The sequence below is a fragment of the Sapajus apella genome, unplaced genomic scaffold (assembly GCF_009761245.1).
Source record: "Sapajus apella isolate SASKATOON/1434 unplaced genomic scaffold, GSC_monkey_1.0 scaffold24, whole genome shotgun sequence".
In the NCBI taxonomy this organism is placed as follows: Eukaryota; Metazoa; Chordata; class Mammalia; order Primates; family Cebidae; genus Sapajus; species Sapajus apella.
Window position 1 is genome coordinate 18,398,353 of NW_022436964.1, and position 21,218 is coordinate 18,419,570.

A 21,218-nucleotide genomic window follows, 5' to 3' on the forward strand; every position below is an offset into this window, starting at 1 on the left:
AAAAATAAAAGGGTGTGTTAGTGTGCTGGTATACATGAAAGAGCATTATAACTTGTAGTACCCCCGAGTTGACGTCAGGTTCCTAAATTTAAAATGCTGACTGAACCTGCGTGAGGTGGGGGAAAGCAAAAAAAAAAAAGTTACTTCCGTCTGCTTTATTCATCACAAAGAATAAATAATAACATTGGGCTCTGCAGTGAATTCAAGGCTGTGATTCACTGTTGAGGCTCCCCTGTTGTTTCAAAGCCACTTGTACTGGGTTCCCTGAGTCCTGTCTTGCTCCCCTGCTTATGATTACTCTGAAGTAGCCTTTGACTGCTTCCTGTTTTAGCTCTAATTTGTTTGTCAAAATGGCCTAAATTCTTGCCTACACTTTAAAGATTTCTTTATGGAAACACACTTCAAACACTTACTCTGTGGTTTTTATTTATAAAATTAACTGGAGCCGGCCACAGTGGCTAACACCCGTAATCCCAGCAGTTTGGGAGGCCAAGGTGGGAGGAACACTTGAAGCTAGAAGTTAAAGACCAGCCTGGGCAATATAGTGAGACTCTGTCTTTACAAAAGATAAAACAATTAGCTTGGCATGGTGGTGCTGCCTGTAGTCCTAGCTACTTGGGAGGCTGGTGGGGGAGGATCACTTGAGCTCAGGAGTTTGAGGTTGCAGTGAGCCATGATCTCTCTACTGTCTTCCAGCCTAGGTAATAGAGACTGTCTCTAAAAATATAAACAATTAAAATAAGGTTAAAACTTAAAAAATTGATTTTATTAATAGTTGGCCCTTGAAATTTCCTCTACAGTTGATTCATCAGATAGTTTTTGAGCTATGAGTACATGCCGGTTGATGTGCTGGGAGCGTGCAAGGGAAATTTAGCATGCCCTGCCTTCGTGGCCCTCATACTCTAGAGATTCAGGGAGAGTGATGGGTCGCTAGGAATGGAAAGAATGTGTTTTTTATACTGGCCCTCCAGCCCGTCATTCCACTGTGGGTAAAGAGCCCTGCAATGGCGATTAGGCTACCACAGTCTCATTCCATCTCTGCCACTAAACAATGGGTAAGCAAGTCACTTAGGGTATCTCGTTCTGTATTTTGTGAGGTTGACAGCAAAAAGTTCCTGCATGTACAGGTGTGTGCCTCCAAGGTAACAACATAATATAGAACAATTGCTGTTGCTAGTGGTATTCAGCGATCTGGCTGGGATCATTGATCTCTATCAGAATCTGAAAAACAGCTTATTTACTCATTCTGGCTCATATCCAAGATGCAGTTGTACCCACACTATGAGGCAGTTCCAGTGGGGATGCCAAGAAGCCTTAGAGTGTGGGTGGTGGAATATTGTTCTGCTGAAATTGTAGAACCAGAATTTCCACACCACGTCTGTGGTGAGCTCTGATCCAGTAGTCATGGATGACTTCTCTCAAGGATTCTTGACTAGAGCCAAGTCTGGGACAAATCCCTGGTTTTAACCGTCTGAGGGGTCTCTGCTTCAATTAATTAGCTGGCAGGAGGATCACATTTTAAACTGTCTCTCCTGATCACTTCTGGTATAGTGTAGTTTGTGGGGGAAATAATGCTAAATAAGGGTGGCCGTTTGTTGTGCTGGGAATACAGCTGTGTTTTCCACACGTGTCTTTGCATTGAAATCTCAAAAGAAGAAACATTAAATGACATAACTAATAACTACATATATGAGTATTTGAACCCATATTTGTTTGATTCCTATAGCTTTTGCTTTTTTCACGATTGGGGCTCCTCTTCCATTTCCAAATTAGAAGATTGTATTTTTCCCTGTTTAACTACCTTGAAGTTCTGAATGCCCACTCACTTATGAAAATGAGTTTTGGTTGGATACTTTTTAAAGGGTTCTGTATTTTAATGGCTTTGGGGGGGTTAATGACTTGTAAGGTGTCCAAACCCGTAAGTAATGGAGAGCATCTGTTGACTGCAGTAATAAATTTCAAACTTGTTTAGAATTCTGCTTATGTGTTAAATTTGAGTTTCTCCAGTGAGTCTTTTTGTATCTTAGATGATTTATATCTTTCTGGGGAATCATTTAGAGTATGTGTTTTTTTAAACAAGTGGTCTTCATAAAGACTAGGGCAGACGGATATATATCACACTCACTCAAACATCTGGACCAGGCAGGGCAGTTCTGTTTGATGTTTGTTACAGAAATGGCACCATCAAATGCTAACAACTGTTTTATTCTGATCTTAACATCATGTTTAAAACATGCCTCTCTTTTTTCTGCTTTTCAACTTAGCGTTACTCTACTGACTGGCAGAGACAGGAGAAGTAGATGTCCACGCCCACAGACCCTGGTGCGATGCCCCACCCAGGGCCGTCGCCGGGGCCGGGGCCTTCCCCTGGGCCAATTCTTGGACCTAGTCCAGGACCAGGACCATCCCCAGGTTCCGTCCACAGCATGATGGGGCCAAGTCCTGGACCTCCAAGTGTCTCCCATCCTATGCCCACGATGGGGTCCACAGACTTCCCACAGGAAGGCATGCATCAAATGCATAAGGTGAGAGTTTGTTCTCCCATTCAAATTCGTCTTCTGTTAAGTGGATAGCTGATACTCCTAATAACCCCATCCCCCTTTCTACTGTTGTTAACAAGAAAAATCAAGCAAGATCTTTGTCTTGTCGCATATATTATTAAAAACGCATATGTGGGGTACTTTTATTGCTACAGATGTTGTACCAGTCATTGAAGGTCAGATGTTAGCTTTTGAAAATACTAAAATAGACTATGCAGTTCTGACAAGTAAATCCTGTGATTTGTGGGTTGAAGGTATTTTCTTCTTGGTGAATTAGTATGTTAGTCTATAAGTCTTATTTTTTCCTATCCGTGTTAAGTAACTTACTCACTAATGGATATACTGAAATTATTCTTTCCTAAAAAGGTTGACATTTATTAACAAAAATTAGATCTCAAAGAGTAAAAGGAAAAAGTCCTTCTCTAAAGGATTTTTTGAAAAGGGCTTTATTGAAATTGAATAGTTTCTAGGGAATCCTTAAAACACACCTTGCTGTCTCTCTGTGAAGCAGTTTTATTCTGGTTTTGGAAGAAGGTTCTGATTTTTGCAGAGCTCACGTCCAGCTGTTTGTTTCTGGACTAAGGTTATAATTATCCTTTATTTATGAGGCTTGGATTGTTGCTGTGGGCATGATCATATCTGTACAATTTGGCATTATGCCTTCACAGAAGACACAAAGAAGAGAGAACAGCCTTTTGAGAAAGTAAACAGGATCCTGTGTGACAGTTTGCTTTGAAAGTAAGCAATAGCCAAGAAAAAATGTATGAGGGCGTTACATACTACCTGAAGGTTTTGCCTAATGAGACACATAGAGGTTTTACACTTCTTGGGATGATATCACAGGTGGATAAGTGGCAGGGCTGCTTCTTGATATTAAGTAGGTATTCATTAGGATTCTCCAGAGAAACAGAACCAATAGGAGATAGAGATATATGTAAAAAGAGGCTTACTATGAGGAATTGGCTCACACAGTTATGGAAGCTGAGAGTTCCATTATCTGTAGTCACCAAGCTGGAGACCCAGCAGAGCCTGTGGTATAGTTCCAGTCTGAGTCCACAGGCCTAAGAACCGGAAGGACTGATGATGTGAGTTCTAGTGTGAGTCCAAAGAGCTAGAAGAGTCAATGGAGTAAGTCCCAGTCTGAGGGTAAGAGAAGAGCCAGCTCAAGCAGTCAGACAGAGAGAAAGCTTCTCCTTTCCTCTGGCTTTTTGTTTTTTTGTTTTTTTTTCCCATTCAGGACCTCCATGGATTTTGTATGAGGCCCACTGACATTGCTGGAGGCAATCTGGTTTCTTCAGTCTAACAATTCAAATGATAAACTCATCCAGGAATACCCAGACAGATATACCCAGAAAGAATATTTAATAATTATCTGGGCACCTGAGGCCCGGTCAGGCTGACACATAAAATGAACCATATAGTAGATAAGCTGTGGAAGATCCTGGCTTAAAACAAAAAGATTGCTACAGAAAACAGCAAGTCTTTCCTCTAGTTACCTAGAACTTTAGGTCAGTTTTAGGGGAGGGTATCAGAGCCCAAAAGGAAAGATCTTTTTGTTAAAAATTTTGTAATTTGATGATTTTTTTTTTTCTTTTTGTGTTTTTATTGTTTTTGATGATTTTCAAATCAAGAAAGTAATATATGATTATTTTGAAAAGGAAAACAATACCGAGATAAACAGGTAATCCTACCTTCACCCCAAGTAACAGCTTGTTGTTCATGTTTTTTGTGTCTTTTCTCTATGTTCATTAAAAACACTGTATAAGCACAGATATGTACATACTGGTGTGATTTTTTTTTGTTACTTTTCTTTTACCATTATAGAATCATAGTGTCTCTGTTAATTACTCCAAAACTTTCTTTTTTCATTTAACAATGTATTATGGGTATCTGTATAATATTCCCTAGTTTTCTCTCTCCTTTTTAAACAAATGAATTTGTTAGCTTGTCAGAGATGTAGAGAAATAAAGCTGCTTGTTTTCCATGTCATATTTTTCAGGGGACTTATTGAACATATTGACATATCCAATTCCTTAAATTGTTTTGTGCTTAGATTACCTTAATTTGGGACCTATATTCTAGATCTGATCAATGACTTGTAAACCTTCATCTAAGTGGTTTACATGATTTCCGAATAATTTGAAGATGTCTCACCTTCAAAATGAAAGATAAAATATGAAGGAAATACTTAGCTAAAGTTTATTATTGTTTAACCACTTAAAAATTCAATGTGTGAGTGTTGGGTCAGTGTTATGTTTTTCTCCTGGATTGTGTTTATTAATTGTTTTCTCTTCTGATCCCTTCATTTTATATCCTAGCATTTTTATCACACTTTTTCATATTCTCTACCCTCTTAAATACCCCCTCTTTTTGTTTTGCTTTGCTTGCGTTTTTTGAGTTTTGCATTTTTTTTTGCCACCCTGCTTCTCCTTAGCCCCAGCCCCTCAGATAGTTTCCTGCGTGAGGACATGGTGAGGGTTTAGAGCTCACACCTGCTGACCAGATGCCTTCACTTTTTTCCACTCTTTTTATAGGCAGCTTTATTTCTTGTCTTGTTTTTCCTTCTCCCTCTGAGGCTTCAGCTTTTTGCTTTTCAACATTACTGGAAATAAATAAACAAGTGGCCTAAATACATCTGCTGCGTTGCGTTGATTTCCTCTCTATTATTACTATTTAACAGACTCAGTGACACTCTTTATACCAGATTCTTCCCATTTTTCTACCGAACATCCTCTTTATGACACATTTTTCCTCTTTTCAAGTGCATACGTTTGACTCTGCAGAAATTAACTTTCTTTTCTCCAAAACTGCAAACACTCATACTTTCTTGCTTGAAGTCATTTGGTTTCTATAAACTCCTGGAAATATTTCTTTCAGGCTGTTTTGAAAATTGCTATTACAGTTTGGGGAGGAATAGACTTTTCCTTTTTCAAACACATACTCCATTGCCCAGCTCTGGATTGGATTAATGACGATTCAATAGCTATTTATTGCATGTCTGTCACGTATTAGGCCTCAAGTTTTGGGTCTGGCCTCTGTATTATTTATTTCCAAACTGTGCCTTTAACCTTTTCCATTCCTCCTCCCTCTGTAGTATAACTTTATCCATTGCACACTCTTTCCCTTTCAGTATTCACCCCCTGTTTACAGCTCTGTCCCGTCTGTTTCTCTCTTCCCAACTGCCATGGAACCCTGCGGTTTCAACTTTTCAACTTTCCATAGTTCCTTCCCTTCCAATGAAGAAAAATTACCAAAAACTGGATCATCACAGATGTGTCATACAGCCTTCCTTCAAACTTACAGACTAACTTCAACATATAACAGGTTTCAAGATTACTTACAAGGGTATGGAAAAATAGCCTGTATCTGTCTACCTTGTGACCAGGATTTCATTTTCATTGCCCTTTTTGATATTACCAAAAAAAAAAAAAAAAAACAAGAACAAAAACCAAAAACCCTCCAATGTTTAAAGACTGAACGTTTGACTTACAGATAGTTTGCTGAGGTGTCTAACTGATGCCCTTTAAATGTTTCAGCCCATCGATGGTATGCATGACAAGGGGATTGTAGAAGACATCCATTGTGGATCCATGAAGGGCACGGGTATGCGACCACCTCACCCGGGCATGGGCCCTCCCCAGAGTCCAATGGATCCACATAGTCAAGGTTAGTGCCAGCTACACACCTGATCCTGGTTCCCTAGCATAGTCTTTCAGTCTTTCCTATTGGATATTTTAATTGTGACTTTCAAAGACTGTGTCTAAGGAAGATTGAATCCAGCAGGTTTCTTTTCCTTAAAGAAATCTACCTCTGTCCTCACCAATACAACCTGATGATTTATATGGGGAATTTTATTTCCAAAGTGCTAGTAATTTTTCTAGCCACCATGTGTCCAAGCACTCTGCAAAGTGCTCTACGTACTTTATCCAGAAACTTTATTGTGGTCTTTTAAGGTAAATTATGTTATCCCAGTTTTATAGGTGGAGAAGATAAAGCTGGAGAATTTACTTTGTTTTGCTAAGTTTATATGCCCAATCAGTGACAGGGCCAGGAAGAGAATCTAGGCCTGCTTCCCAGCAACAGCCTAGATGTGAAGGTAAGGTGAACCACCTGTGTCCCTTGAGTTGCATGCTTATCCATTGTCTATAAGGCAGCTTTATCTGGCAGTGGAATTACGTGTTATTTCTGGTGGGTGGCTAGGCCTGCTGTAGCAAATCACCACAAACAGAAATGTATTCTCTTATAATTCTGGAGGCAAAGTCCAAAATCAAAGCATCAGCAGGGCCGTGCTCTCTCTGACGGTTTTTAGAGAAGAATTCTTCCTTGCTTCTTCTAGTTGCTGGTGGTTGCCAGCAATCCTTGGCATTCCTGGGCTTGCAGATGCATTGCTGCAATCTCTGCCTTAGTGTCCACATGATATTTTTCCTGTGTGTCTGTCTGTGTCCAGATTTTCTTCTTTTTATGGGGACCATTCATTGGATTAGGGCCTTCCCTAATGCAGTATGGCCTCATCTGAATGTGATTACATCTACAAAAATACTCTTTCAAAGTAAGATCACATTCTCGGGTACTAGGGGTTAGGACTACCACATATTTGGAGGAGGGGAACACAATTCAATTCACAACAATGGATAAATCAGTATATAGCATATTTCTTTTCTTCTTCATATGTAACATGTTCTCTTTCGTTTCCTCACTGTTGAAAACATATTCAGGTACTTCAGAGCCTTTTAATACACTGTAGCCTGATTTCAGAATCATTGTGTGGTCATTTCAACATGTGTCGGGCATGAGTTAATCTAGCACTAATTAACTAATATGTAGAGATACTCTCATTCAAGGTTTATTGTATTGCTATATATAATCCTATGTCATTAGTGTGTGTGTTTCCTCTATCCATGATCAGATATCTGTCCACTCAAGGGAAGACTTTTGGCTGTGAGGATTTAGAGAAATCTATACTCAGTTGTTTTCTTTTTGAGATGTAAATAGGCAAGTCATGGAGGCATAGGAGTGAGTGCCTCCCCACTAATATGTGAACAGGCTTTTGAACATTCCAGACTCTGATCTGAATTTTGGTGTCAGGCAGGCATAATTATTGCAGATAACTCACAGAATTTTGACCATGTCAGAAAAGCAGTCTAAAGCACTGGGGCTTTTTGCAGTACAAGAATAAAAAATTTGACTCATTCACTGTTATGAATGAAGTAAGACAACATTTCTAGGCTTATCATTTAAATTTGAAGGGCCACGTGGGTCTGTAGAGCTAATATATACCTTTATTTATTTTTTTGAGGCAGAGGCTCCCTCTGGCACCCAGGCTGGGTACAGTGGCATGATCTCGGCCCACTGCAACCTCCGCCTCCCGGGTTCAAGTGATTTTCCTTCCTCAGCCTCCCGAGTAGCGGGGACTACAGGTGTGTGCCACCACACCCAGCTAATTTTTGTATTTTTGATAGAGGCAGGATTTCACCATGTTTCCCAGGCTGGTCTCGAACTCTTGATCTCAGGTGAGCCACCAGCTTCGGCTTCTCAAAGTGCCGGGATTACAGGTGTGAGCCACCATGCCTGACCTTATACCTTTATTTTTAATACCTGGGAAGTATACATGAGTAATATTTCTTGATTCTTGAAGCCATGCGCTTACTATTTCTGTTACTGTCATTGCAGTAACTCTAATAGAGGAGTCCTAGGAAAACCTGAAAACAGAAAATACTTTAAATGCACAAATCGTAATTGAGAGCGTATTCACTTTTATTTCTGTGATTGCTTGGCTCCTCTCTTCAACTTAGGCATGATGTCTTATTTATCTTGGAGTCTGCAGCACTTGGCATGATATCTAGCACGTCTCGATATAGATATTAGTAAACTTTGTTCAATTAGGTGTGGAAGTTTGTGTATTAAAGAGTCTACAATTTAAAATAGAGCTCAACTTTTATATAATTTCAATGAGGTATAATAACTTTAAATGCAAAGGTCTGCATTAAAGGGAATCAGAATTAACATGTAATATTCTCTAAAATAGTAAAGTGCATTATAGGCTGAGGAATGAGTTATTTAAGGGTATATTTTTGAATAAAGTTGTATTAGTATAATGCAGTCCTATTTTATATAATGATCTAAAAAGAATCTAGACTTGGTAATAGCACGTATCTTTAAAAAACTCATTGTAAAAAGCCATTTATTAATCTAAACACACAGAAACAGAGAGATGTGGTATTGATTGGAAGGCTGCTAGCTTTAACTACCTAGCAACCTTTTAGGTTATTTTAGGGTATTGGTCAAGAAGCAAAGCCATTTCCTTCAATAAATACTGAATTGTATACCTTATGGTCCCAATGATAACACTGTTTATTTTTAGTCCATTGGCTAGAAACCCTTCAAAGGCAGGTGTATAATATTTAAGTATTGTGTGTGTTTGTGTGTGTGTGTGTGTGTGTGTGTGTGTGTGTGTGAAGAGAAAATTCATATAAAATTGGCATTTAGAAATTTAAGATTACTAATAGGAGAGAGGTTATTGCATCTCTCTGAGGCAAGGTGAAACTGGGGAGATAATGGTCCTTGAAGACTAGGGAAAGAAAACTACCACTTTTTGACTACTTTCAAATGAGCAAATCAAACAAGATTCCAAAAGAGCAGAATCTGCATCAACACTGTCATCTTGCAGACAAATGTATATTCACTTTCAGGCAATTTCTTCACTCTGTTTTTTCAACTAAAGATAATTACCAAAATTTGTGATTTTGTTGTATCACTTAGATTCTGTTTTTCTTCAAGTTTTATGGGATGCTATTCATGCAGAAATAAAAGTCTCTATTTTTAATACCATACTGTGACAGAATGATTCTGTTCACATCTCCTGCAAAATCTGGGAAATAATCTTCTCACTTCCAATTTCTTCTGATCAAATTTGAGGTAAGAATTTTTTTGGTATTGATTTTCCAGTGACCAGGTTCTTTTTTTTTTTTTTTTTAACCAGTTTTTTGGACACTGAAGCCATGCAGACCAGGTTCTTTTTTTTTCAGCGTTTGAATTCTTATGCTTAATCTGTCTCACCTTCATAATGTTGCCTTGTTCATAGTTTAAAAGAGTGATTTAATAAATAGTGTTATACAGTTGAATTTAGACTAGATTGCCTAATATTTTGGTTCATTGTATTAGGCGTCTTAATGATTTGCTATGAGTGAGCTTGCAATCGATGACCCTAGGAAATAGGAAAGACCAAAAATCAGGAAACATATGACTTATTTTAATCTCTGGTAGTATCTCTATTACTGTGAAAATCTTAGTAGCTTTGGTGGAAAGATTTTCCCCCTTTGGTGGAAAGAAGTCATAATGAACAGGCTACCATTTTGTACTAACATTACAATTAAGGGGTTAATGTAAGCCTTATTAAAGAAGAAGAATGTTAATGCTGAAGTTAAGTGTCTGTTAATTCTCTACATCTTCATTGTTATATTAACAACATGTTGGGATTTAAATTTCTGCTAGTCTTGCAGACTTTCAAGGGAATTTTCCTGGCTAATTTATATAACCAACTCAAACCCTAATCACTGCATGGTGTTGGTGCTTCCTCATGGAGTAGGGATTTGTGGAATGAAATTGAGCAATTCGTCTATTTCCCTTTAGGGCAGGATTTCCCTGAATAGAGTTCTACTTCTCACTAGTTAATGGAGCAAAACCCATTCTTGGTTTAGGGGATCACAGTAAATTTGTCTCCCTCTTCAAATGACAATTGGAGATAAAAGTAACGGAATCTTTTATTTTCTTTGGTCTTGTGAATTATGATGCTGAATCCCCAGTTGGTGGTGGTTATATAGTCTCAGGCTTCTGATTTCTGCAGATGCACAGAGCTCTTTCAGTTCAACTTGTCATAGGTTTGAGCACGCGGCAGGAATTTAGTAAACACTTATGTGAAGACCTTTGTGAGAACTGTGACACGATTACATTTATTAAAGGGCAGAGACTTTTCATCTATGTATGTAATGCTGTGTCCTGGGATACCTTTGACTTGATTAATTGGCACTTTGTTTCAACTCAAGGGCACCTTTGGATTGCTGTAGGCCAGTTGGTTCTCTCCTTCATCTTGGATCTCCCTCCAACAATGCTCAGCTGTATGTTTTTCTAGGAATTCTATGGCCAAGTTATGCAGGTCATCTCCTGAAATAAGTCCCTTGAAGTTTTTTGTGCATTTTGATTTTTTCTTCCCCAGAAAAGTGTTCTTAAATTTCCCATTTAGATTTCTTATAAACGAAACAGTTTACTCTCACTTTTATGTAATGTCATACATAAGTGTCTCTAGAAGGTTTTTTGAAACTTTCAAGTTCCTGACTTATTTTCATATAACCAAATTTATATTAGATCATGGAAAGGACATATGCATTGAAATCGGACCTTGGTTTAAATCTTGAAGCTGCCAAGAGTTAATTGTGTGACTTTCGGTAACTGGTTTACTCTCTGAGCCTCATTTTTCTCATTTGAAAAAATATGGTAACAGTATATATCTTTTATGGTTGTTGTAAGGATTAAAGAAATAATGTATGTTCTACCCATATCTTCTTGATTCCTCTTACAACTTCTATACCCCCACCAGCCTGATTTCCTGTGCCCAAAACCACCATCTTTGTTTACTTCCATCTACTGACACCTACCTTTCCCACATATGGCAAAGTCCCTGGAGGATAATAACCTCTAGAGCATTAGTCATAACTAGTGACTTAAGTGACTGCTGATTGTAGGAGGATAAATACCCCAGCTTCTTTACCCCTTTCCTGGAATAATTTGGAGGCAAGCTATTTACCATATATTCCAGAGTTTCTGCACTGAATTAATCTTTAGGCACCCACTGCGGCAGCTGGCTTGATAATATCCCCCTTATTGCCTGCCTTCCCTTCCTCATATTACCTTTTCGTATGCCTATTGGTGTCCCTGCACCTTCCCAGTAAATTACCTGTAATCAATCCTTAAATGAGGCTCTGCTTCTAGGGAGAACCCAACTGTGAGAGTTGAGTGCAAGTCAACTCCTTGCATAGTGCCTACAACATGTAGGCATTCAATAATTGCAAGTTATTCATAACATGCATAATAATAAACCAAGTGTTTGCTCTCCACATAAGACATTCTTTATTCCCCATTGAGAGATATCAGGCGCCATCAGGTTTTGTTCTCCCAGTTGGAGCTACTTTTACCATACAGTGCTGTCCCCTGGTGCCTTTCTTTTAGGTGAACAACAACCACTAATAGTTTCCCTTCTAGGACACGTGTGGCTATTGATCACTTGAAGCGTGATTGGTTCGAATCGTGCTTTAAGTGCAAAATATTTCGTGGATTTCAAAGACTTAGTATAAAAAAAAAAGAATGTAGAATTTCTTACCAACAATTTTTACATTTTCTTTTTAATTTTTTTTTTTTGAAGACGGGGTTTCACCATGTTGGTCAGGCTGGTCTTGAGCTCCCGACCTCAGGTGATCTGCCCGCCTTGGCCTCCAAAGTGCTTGGATTACAGGCGTGAGCCACTACGCCCGGCCAATTTTTACATTTTAAAATGATGCTTTGGATATGTTGGTTTAAATAAAATGTATTATTTAAATTAACCTTTTTTTTAACCTTTTAAAGTAGCTACTAGAAAATTTTAAATTTTACATATATATAAAGCACATATTAATATACTAAAATTTTAAACTACATATACTTAATAAATTATACATATAATTAATTATATGTTATTAAATTTCTATCAGACAGTGTTGTAGACAATTATTAGAGTATTCTGGGAATCTCTCTTTCGGGGTTGTCAGGGGCAGCCTGTGATTTCCTTTTGCGTTTTTTAATTTTAGGTTATCTGTCACCGCACCCATCTCCGCTGGGAGCCCCAGAGCACGTCTCCAGCCCGATGTCTGGAGGAGGCCCAACTCCACCTCAAATGCCACCAAGCCAGCCAGGGCCCCTCATCCCGGGTGATCCACAGGCCATGAGCCAGCCCAGCAGAGGTCCCTCACCTTTCAGTCCCGTCCAGCTGCATCAGCTTCGAGCTCAGATTTTAGCTTATAAAATGCTGGCCCGGGGCCAGCCCCTCCCCGAAACGCTGCAGCTTGCAGTCCAGGGGAAAAGGACGTTGCCTGGCATGCAGCAACAACAGCAGCAGCAACAGCAGCAGCAGCAGCAGCAACAGCAGCAACAGCAGCAGCAGCAGCAGCAGCAGCAGCAGCAGCAGCCGCCACCACAACCACAGACGCAGCAACAGCAGCCGGCCCTTGTTAACTACAACAGGCCATCTGGTAGGTTAATACGCAACTGAATGAATAATGCCATGGTCCAAGTCAGATAAGAAAGACTGCTCACACACCAAAACACTGGCTTGGTACAAGCCCAGGGCTGACGTAGCCTTTTGTCATACCTCGCAGGCTCTCTATTGCTCCACTGAGATGGCCAAGATTCTTGGTCTCCCCCTGCTGTTGAGACCTAGGGTAGTGTTTCTTAACCTTAAGAGATGCTTGTGCAAGCTGCAGACCTAGGGAAAAAGCCCCCGTGATTTTGCATCCTCTTTCAAGAGGTTCAAGGTTTCTTGGAAGCCCATCCACACATCCAAGGTTAAGAACCTCTAGACTTAGTGCATTTCATCCCCAAAACTCACTTCTCAAATCAGCCCCACTAGAGCCATTTTATATTTGTTGGTTTGTTTATTTCTACCCCTTTATGTTATGAAGAACATCTGGAGAGGCTTACAAGAAGCTTGTCTGTTGTAACATAATTCTGAATAGAAAATCAGAAACAAGAGAAAATAGAAAAAAAATAAGAAATTGAGGTAAGCAAGTAGGGCTGCAAAAGCTCTCATAGTTGCTGTATTTGCTTCAAAGATGACTTGAGTTCCTTGATACTCAGATCCAAAAGAAGACAAAGTCGTGTGTCTTAAGTCTCAGTCTTTGGAAGAATGTTCCTTACCAATTTCTCAGAAAAAGCCATTTCTAGCATGAGAGTGTAGAGTTGATTTCCCAGGTGGGATTATTCTTTAAATTATTATTTTCATCATCATTATTGTAAGAGGCACTGCATGATAGAAACATCAATAGCATTTGTTCCTCATAGACTAACAGATTCTACATGGCCTATTTCTCATACATCTGGGGATGAAATCTGAAGCTATGACATTATACAATGGATAGAAATGCTACAATCCTTTGCATGGCCCCCTGGTCTTCTGTTTTGATTTTATTGACAGACTTCAGAGGTGCAAGGGACTGTGGAGTGATCTTCCATGAAGGTTGTTTTCTCTAGAAAGGGTTTTGTTAAAGAACTAGAAAAGCAGAGAGTTTATGGGTCTGCTGTAATGAAAGCTTTGGATTCCAGGGAATGAGGGACTTGCTTGATGTTGATACCATTTCCTTTGAGTGGTTTCCACTCATTTGGGGAAGTTCTGACATGCTGGTTGTTGCAAACAATGAGTTTGGGATGTTGGTAGTCTTTCTGGGCTTTGGGACTTGTACAATGGGAGTGAGTTCAGATTAGTCTTTTTTTAATTGATACTCTGCCTACTGAGTTTGTATATGTTTATTTTCTGGTAGAGGCAGCTCCAAGAGTAGGCCTACCTAACGGAGATATTATCTTGTTAATTGTTATTAACATTAAGAATGCATGTCTTAGTAAGTCTGAGCTGCTGTAACAAAAGGTCATCAACTGGGTGGCTTATGAACAGTGAATTTACTTCTTGCAGTTTTGAATGCTGGGAATTCCAACTTCAAAACACCAGCATGTTCAGTGTCTGGTGAGGGCCTGCTTCCTGAGTCATAGATGGCTTCCTTCTCACTGTGTCCTCACATGCAGAAGAGACAAGTCAGCTGGAGCCTCTTTTATAAGGGCACTAATCCCAATTACGAGGACTCTGCCCTCATGAAGTAGTCATCTCCCAAATGCCTCACCTTCTAATACCATCTCCCTGGGAATTAGGATTTTAACGTATGAATTTTGAGGGGACCATAAACTTTCCGAACATGGCAATGGGTTTTAAAAGGGCAAGAAAGTATCATTTCATCTCCAGATTTCTGTGTGGCTACCATGGAGGCATTTGGTAGGTGGAGGATCATACAGGACTGAGCTTTGGGAACTGGAAAGGTAATACAAGAAACTATGCAGCAAATGCAGAACCCTAAAAGAATTCAGAGGTTTTAAAACTGCAAAGCTCCAGCTCTTGAGAATGTAGGCAGATAGAAAAAAAAAGCGCATATGTATGCGTGTGTGTGTCTTATCCTCACTGGGCGCCTCCGGCCTGCTCACATGCCATTCTCAGTGATGAGTCCTTTGCAGGTGTCACACAACTAATGATGGAGAGTCGGATTCCGACCCCAGCAATTTGACTTGAGAACTCATGTTATTAACCACTTTCCCTTACTGGCTCCTTCATGGGAAAAAGGCTCATTACAAGGGGAAAAAATCTATCCCAAATTCTGTGTACCAAAATGCAAGCATTTTACTTCTGTGTGTAAAGAGACAGTGTCTGTGCACCTTGCTTAGAGCCTTTTACCTCTTACTCTGGGACACAATGTCAACAAAATTGGTACTCTTTATATCCCATGTCTCAGTATGTGAGGAGTATTAACTAGCAGAGTTTCAAGTAGAGGCCAGCTGGTAACTGTCTTTTACCTGGAAGGCTGATGGAGAGGAGGGAGCAGAACTTGAACTCCCAAAAGGTAGTGGTCTGGGAACTTGTCCTCTGGGCATGCTCTGTTATACATCACAGTGGGTCCTGGGATATCACCTTATTGCAGACCTCACCAAGCATTGGTATTTTTAAAAATGACCTAGACTCACTAATAAAAGATTCCAAGATATCATTTGAGAATGTAGGAAGTGGAATGATTTGTTTGAGAACCTTTTTAATCTAAGGTTAAAATAATGTGACTGAACAAAGTAGTAAAATTTAAAAGATGACGCTCCATTTATCTGGACACTTGTACATAATAAATGCCTCATGTCCTAATAAGTCCAGTCTTGAGCACATTTTCTGGATCATTTTCAGAAGAGAGGGCTCTATTTTTTTTTTTTTAACCTGGCTCCAGTACCTACATCTTCCCTCATCAGGTGCCTGTCATAAAAGGGAATTCACTTTATTACGCTCCGCTCATGTCTTTTTAAATTTTCAACAGTTGGGGCTTCATTAGAAATGACAATATTTGGGCAGGTAGGGTTTTATGAAAGAGTGCAAAGGAGACATGAATGAAGAAGGAAAGAAGATATCTCCTTCAAATAGAATGAGCCCGTTTCTGTCACTGAGAGGGCGCTTCCATTTGACAGCGTTGCTGAACTTGTCCCCACATCTCAGGTTTCCGTAGGGAAACAGATAACTTCCCTTGCCAAAGACAATTTTTTTTTAGACTGACATTTAGAAAAGTCCAAACAAGGCATGATTTTCTTTTTAAAGTTAATATTAGTCTTTATTTCTTGTTTATCTCCTTTTCATAAAATAAAATATAATTGCTTATAAACACCCCTGATAATATTTCAGGATATTACACACAGAGATAGTTGTGTTCCCATTTTTCTTCTGTTCCATTTCCTAGTGTTACTCATGTGTGAAGAGAATCTTTTTGGCTGGGGTGGTCTGCCTCAAATTGACTCCAAAGTTATAATTCACCAAAAGTGACATCATCCTCTAGCCACCACCAAAGAATTACGGCTGGAGTCGAGGCATTGCACATGGAACACATAACTCTGCAGTGGTTTCCCTACAAAATGTCAGCCACTCTCATGATAGAATGTGCCCTTGCCTGCTGTGGGCACCACTCAAATCTAACCCATCATTTTTCTTTTCATTTTGATTCACTTTTCCTTTCAGAGATTCAAGCAAAAAGAAAAATGGGAACTGAAAAAATGTGGGGTTTTTGAGGGGTGAGGGAGAAACCTTACGGTAGGAAAAAAAGTGTTTTTTTTAATATCTGAAATTTTGTGTGCTCGGTTTAAATACACTTTATTGCATTTGTTTTTTTCCAACCTGTGGAAACCACTTAAATTCCTATTGAATGCACAGATCTTTTATTTGCGTAAATGTCCTGTATCCCAGAAGACTAAGTGGGAGCTCTGAATGCTTAGAAGTTCTGTGCATGTGAGACTTGCGTATTTTACTACATTTGTTGCCCTATTGCTTCAAATCAGGCATAAGGATACATTCAATAAAGACTGCCCCCTCCTCCCTTAGCTGCGCTGGGACTCCCTTCTGGAGGGCCAGAGTGTTTTTCTACTTTGACTCCTAAGGTGAGGACTGAAGGGAAAGCAGATGGCATTTTGTGCCTCTGACAATTAAGCCTAAATTGTTTATGTTGGGAAGTGAGGAGAAGATAAGCTAAAGAATGTGATTTGTCTTCCATTTAAAGATACCAGGGAAAAGTCCTGTCAAGTAGCAGACCACCAATGTCTGATGCTGAGGCGCTGGTTTCTGTCCATAGAGAGCAAAGCCAGCCAGGCAAACAAACCCGTAAGCCACCTGAGGGACAGACAGGCATAAAACCTAATGAATAGGTAGTTAGATTTTGGGCATGGCTAATTACAGCAAGCTGTGTTCAGTTCCCTAGGCTCTGTAAGTAGTCGTTTTTATACAATCTGTCAGAGGGAGGAGAAAATAGACTCACACAGTAAATGAACTTGTGGTGTTGAGTTAGGAGTGGAGTTTGCTTCTAAGTGGCTCTGGTAGCAGACTCCAGGGAGCACATGGCAGGCGGACTCCTCCGAGTATCTGTGCTGAGGAGTTGTATTAAGCTGTTGAAACACTTTGAAATTGCTACAGAAAAAGAGTACTCCCAAAGTTGCCAGCTATGGGTACCAAATTTCCTGAAAGGCCTTCTTTTGCCATGTGGTTTTTGTTTTGTAAAATAAAGCTGAGTCAATGAGGCTTCTTTACCTCCCTGTCCTTGGTGGCAATAAAACGACAAGCGCTGAGGGTTGAGCATGTAGACACTTACCTCACTGAGTCTTCACCATCGCCCTACGAGGTGGCTATGGTCACTGTCCCCATTCTATAGATGAGGACACGGAGCCACAGATTGGTTGAGTAACTTGCTCAGGCTCATACAACCAGTAGGTGATACAGCTGAGGTGAAAGAGCATTTTTTCTGGAAAGATACAGGGTGTTTAAATGTACCTGTTTAGTGCACAGCAAGTTGGAGTACTTTTAAATTGGAAACTGAAATATGTAAGTAGATGTTTGAACCTCTGTCTCTCAGTGTTAAGGGTGAATCAACAAAATTAGAATGACTTTCTATTTAGTGCCTGATGAAGGCTGTCCATGCATCTGTCAGATCTAGTTTGGAGTCAAAGACTAGATTCTGGACCAGAGATGACAGATACGGTTGGTACCTTTCTTTGATTAACTGTGGTTTTAGAAATAGTGACTTGACTATACCTCAAGGAGTCTTCATAGTCTTCTGCATGGGTATTCATTTATCGGCAGTAATGTTAAAGAAGAGAGAGCCAGAGCAAGTGAAATTATAAGATGGTTGCAGTGTTAATGGCTTTTGTTGATGAATTTCTGGATTTTGAGGAAAAACACTTTGAGAGCTAAATTTAAAGTAATTCTTCTGATATTATCAGTAAGACCTAAAGGTGGTGGCTTTTAGAGGACCTAAATGTATTAAATTCCTGATTTAGTATGCTTATGCTTATACTAAGTCTTCAAATATGTTTAATTCTACCAGCTTCTGGAGGTTCTTAAGGCGAGTCATAGAATCATAGGGAATTTAAATAAATGTTAGGAATCTGTATCTCCTCTGATTTGACTGGATCACACCTACAGCAACCCAAATGAAAAATGTACCCTGTTTTAAAGATCTCCAGGGAAAAATATTCTGAAACTTTCCCCCATAACTTATTTCAATGCATAGTAACCCTGAGATTTAATATTTAGAAATTGGTTTCTTATATATGGATGAAAGGAACTCTAAATGTATAATATTATAAAAAGTATGCATTACATAAAAGACCTTTTATATAAGAAAAGAAGGTACTTAGTTGAAAAAACTTCTAAATTATGGTGGTACATCTACAATACCTAAAATTAAAAATAAAACGAAGTGCATTTTCCTCCTAAGATTTTTTTCATCAACCTATAGAACCAGTGCTGCAAATTACCTCAAGAAGAAATCTTACCTATCGCTGTATCTTTTAGAAATGTTTTACCTAATTTTAGAAGGAGGGGAGAAGAACAGTAACACCACACACACACACATGCAGACACACACACACACACACACACACACACACACACACACACACACACACACACACACACACACACACTGTAGTTTCCTAAGCAGTTTGTTCTAATTCTCGACATTCCCTCTGTCAAAATGTTTGCTTTTAGCTTTCTTTGTATTGTCATTTAAGCCCATTTCTAATTGGTGATTGTTGGAAATTGAATAAATGTATTTAATTTTTCATAATGTATGTCGTTGTATGGTTAATTATTAAATCGCTCTTAAGTATATATACTATTTTTGTTACCATTTAATAGCAATTTTTTCTTAGATTATAGAAAAAACTTGGAAGAATGCTCTGGGTTTTAACATCTGTTTACTGAGATTCCTTTTAAAAAAATTTACTAACTCATCTGGCAACATCATTAAAATTATAATTTTAAGGCAACTTAAAATTTATCTAGGAGGAGAAATGGAACACTTAAAAAAATTTAAGTCTGTACCTAGTAATTAAACTCCTGAAGTTCAATGTGGAAAATTATTTTCAATTAATTTATTCAATACGTTTTGATAAGCTTGAAGATTACATGTTGTTTTATTCTGGGATAATGCTCTCTTGAATCCTAATATTTGCTAGTTTTTATTAGGTGGAATGAGCAGATTTTTTTGGCTAACAATGAATGTTTTTAGAAATACTTTCTAATATGTAGTAAGAAAAAATTTAAGTTCCCAGGATTCACTGATTAAACCTGATATATGCTCTGTAGGCCTCAAAAGAAAGAGTGTGTGTCACATCAGAAGACTGATGAACTTGTTGCTCCGTTTGTAAAGCCTGGGTTCCAACAGCAGGGCTAGTCCAGATTGGGATAGAGGTCTGTCCTAAAAGGGCTTGAGGTGCAATTTGCAAGATTTCATTTTAGCACCATATCCAAATTGCATCTGACTGCTGCATGAATGAATCCCTTTCTTTTTTTGAACTCTGAATGCACCTGTAATAAAGAAAAGAAAAGAAAAAGAAAGAAAGAGAAACCCATCCATCCACTGTAGAGCCACATTAAAAGCTGGCGGTAGTTTCCTTAATTAGTTTTATTGAGTCACAGTCATTTTGGGATCATTTGCACCCATGTTCGTTAGTGAATGCCATTTCCCTATGGGGATAGATGCCAGATTCTTTTTTTTTTTTTTCTGTGTCTTTTTCCCTCTCCGTTTTCTTTTTCCTGTTACCCCGTTCCCAGTCTTCCCCTCCTCACCCTCCCTCCTCCTCTTCCTCCCTCCTCCTCTTCCTCCTCCTCCTCTTCTTTCTTGCCTTCCTTTTCTTCCTTCTCTCCCCTTAGGTGTTTAAGACACTTAATGGTCCCCAGCACTGGGCCCCGGGGGGCGGCGGGCAGACCCGGTGTGGCCTGCGGGGCGCTGTCCCGCCCGAGCTGCCCATGTCGCTCTTGTCCCGCAGGCCCGGGGCCGGAGCTGAGCGGCCCGAGCACCCCGCAGAAGCTGCCGGTGCCCGCGCCCAGCGGCCGGCCCTCGCCCGCGCCCCCTGCAGCCGCGCAGCCGCCCGCGGCCGCTGTGCCCGGGCCCTCGGTGCCGCAGCCGGCCCCGGGGCAGCCCTCGCCCATCCTTCAGCTGCAGCAGAAGCAGAGCCGAATCAGCCCCATCCAGAAACCGCAAGGCCTGGACCCGGTGGAGATTCTGCAGGAGCGGGAATACAGGTAATGCACCCCACCAGAAAGGGACTCACCTGCTGTGTTCTAGCAAGTGCCACCAAGCCTAGGATGGTGAGCTTCCCCCTTGGTTGGCCAAACTCTGATTTTCACCCATTCAGTCAGAAAACTTTTATCCACCCCTGTGGCCCGCCAGGTGCCGAGGTAGGCACTTGGGTTTTTTAAGATCAAAAGTCGGCGGGGACTTCCTGTGGACCCAAGTGATGGCCTCACATTTCGATTATGGAATACATTGTCGTTGTTTGTGCTTGTGTCCTTGAATAATGGCTGAGGTGGTGGGATGTTGAGTGTGTTGCGCTGGCCTGATTGTCATGTTAATGGTACATTTCTACTAAAGCATACTTTGGTAATTTGGTATAATCTTTGTTTTAATTCACTTGTGTCTATGGTGTATCCAGCTTTATGGGTATACCCCGTGCAAGTGTCTTTATACAAGGTCCTCATTTTAATTATTGGTCCAGAACCTTAATTTTTACCTGACTCAGCCCAGTTATCAGAATCAGGGGTTGGCAGACCCTTTCTGTAAAGGCCCAGATAATCAGTATTTTATGCGTTGTGGGGCCATACCGTCTCTGTCACAACTCACCTCTACCATTGCAGTGTGAAAACAGCTGTAGACAATAATGGGCTGGCTGCCTCTCAGTAAACTTTACAAAAAGGCTGGAGGCAGAATTTGCCCTGCAGGCTGTAGTTGGAAGACTCCTGTGAATAATCTCTACCCAAAAGGGAGTTCCGTAGGTATTAAGTCAAGATAAAATATAGCTAAGATTGTTGATTCTAGA

At 39.9% G+C, this 21,218-nt stretch overlaps 1 protein-coding gene across 5 annotated transcripts in view; it reads left to right on the forward strand.

Annotated features, from left to right (window-relative positions):
- SMARCA2 (SWI/SNF related, matrix associated, actin dependent regulator of chromatin, subfamily a, member 2) overlaps window positions 1-21,218 on the forward strand; it is a 180,190-nt gene that overhangs the window by 11,376 nt on the left and 147,596 nt on the right. For all 5 annotated transcript variants that reach the window (XM_032291007.1, XM_032291010.1, XM_032291009.1 and 2 more), the window contains exons 2-5: window positions 2,265-2,525; window positions 6,077-6,206; window positions 12,377-12,817; window positions 20,169-20,424. In XM_032291007.1, the coding sequence (XP_032146898.1) occupies window positions 2,301-2,525; window positions 6,077-6,206; window positions 12,377-12,817; window positions 20,169-20,424 (1,052 nt within the window). In that variant the 5' untranslated portion in view covers window positions 2,265-2,300. The remainder of the gene's footprint in view (window positions 1-2,264; window positions 2,526-6,076; window positions 6,207-12,376; window positions 12,818-20,168; window positions 20,425-21,218) is intronic.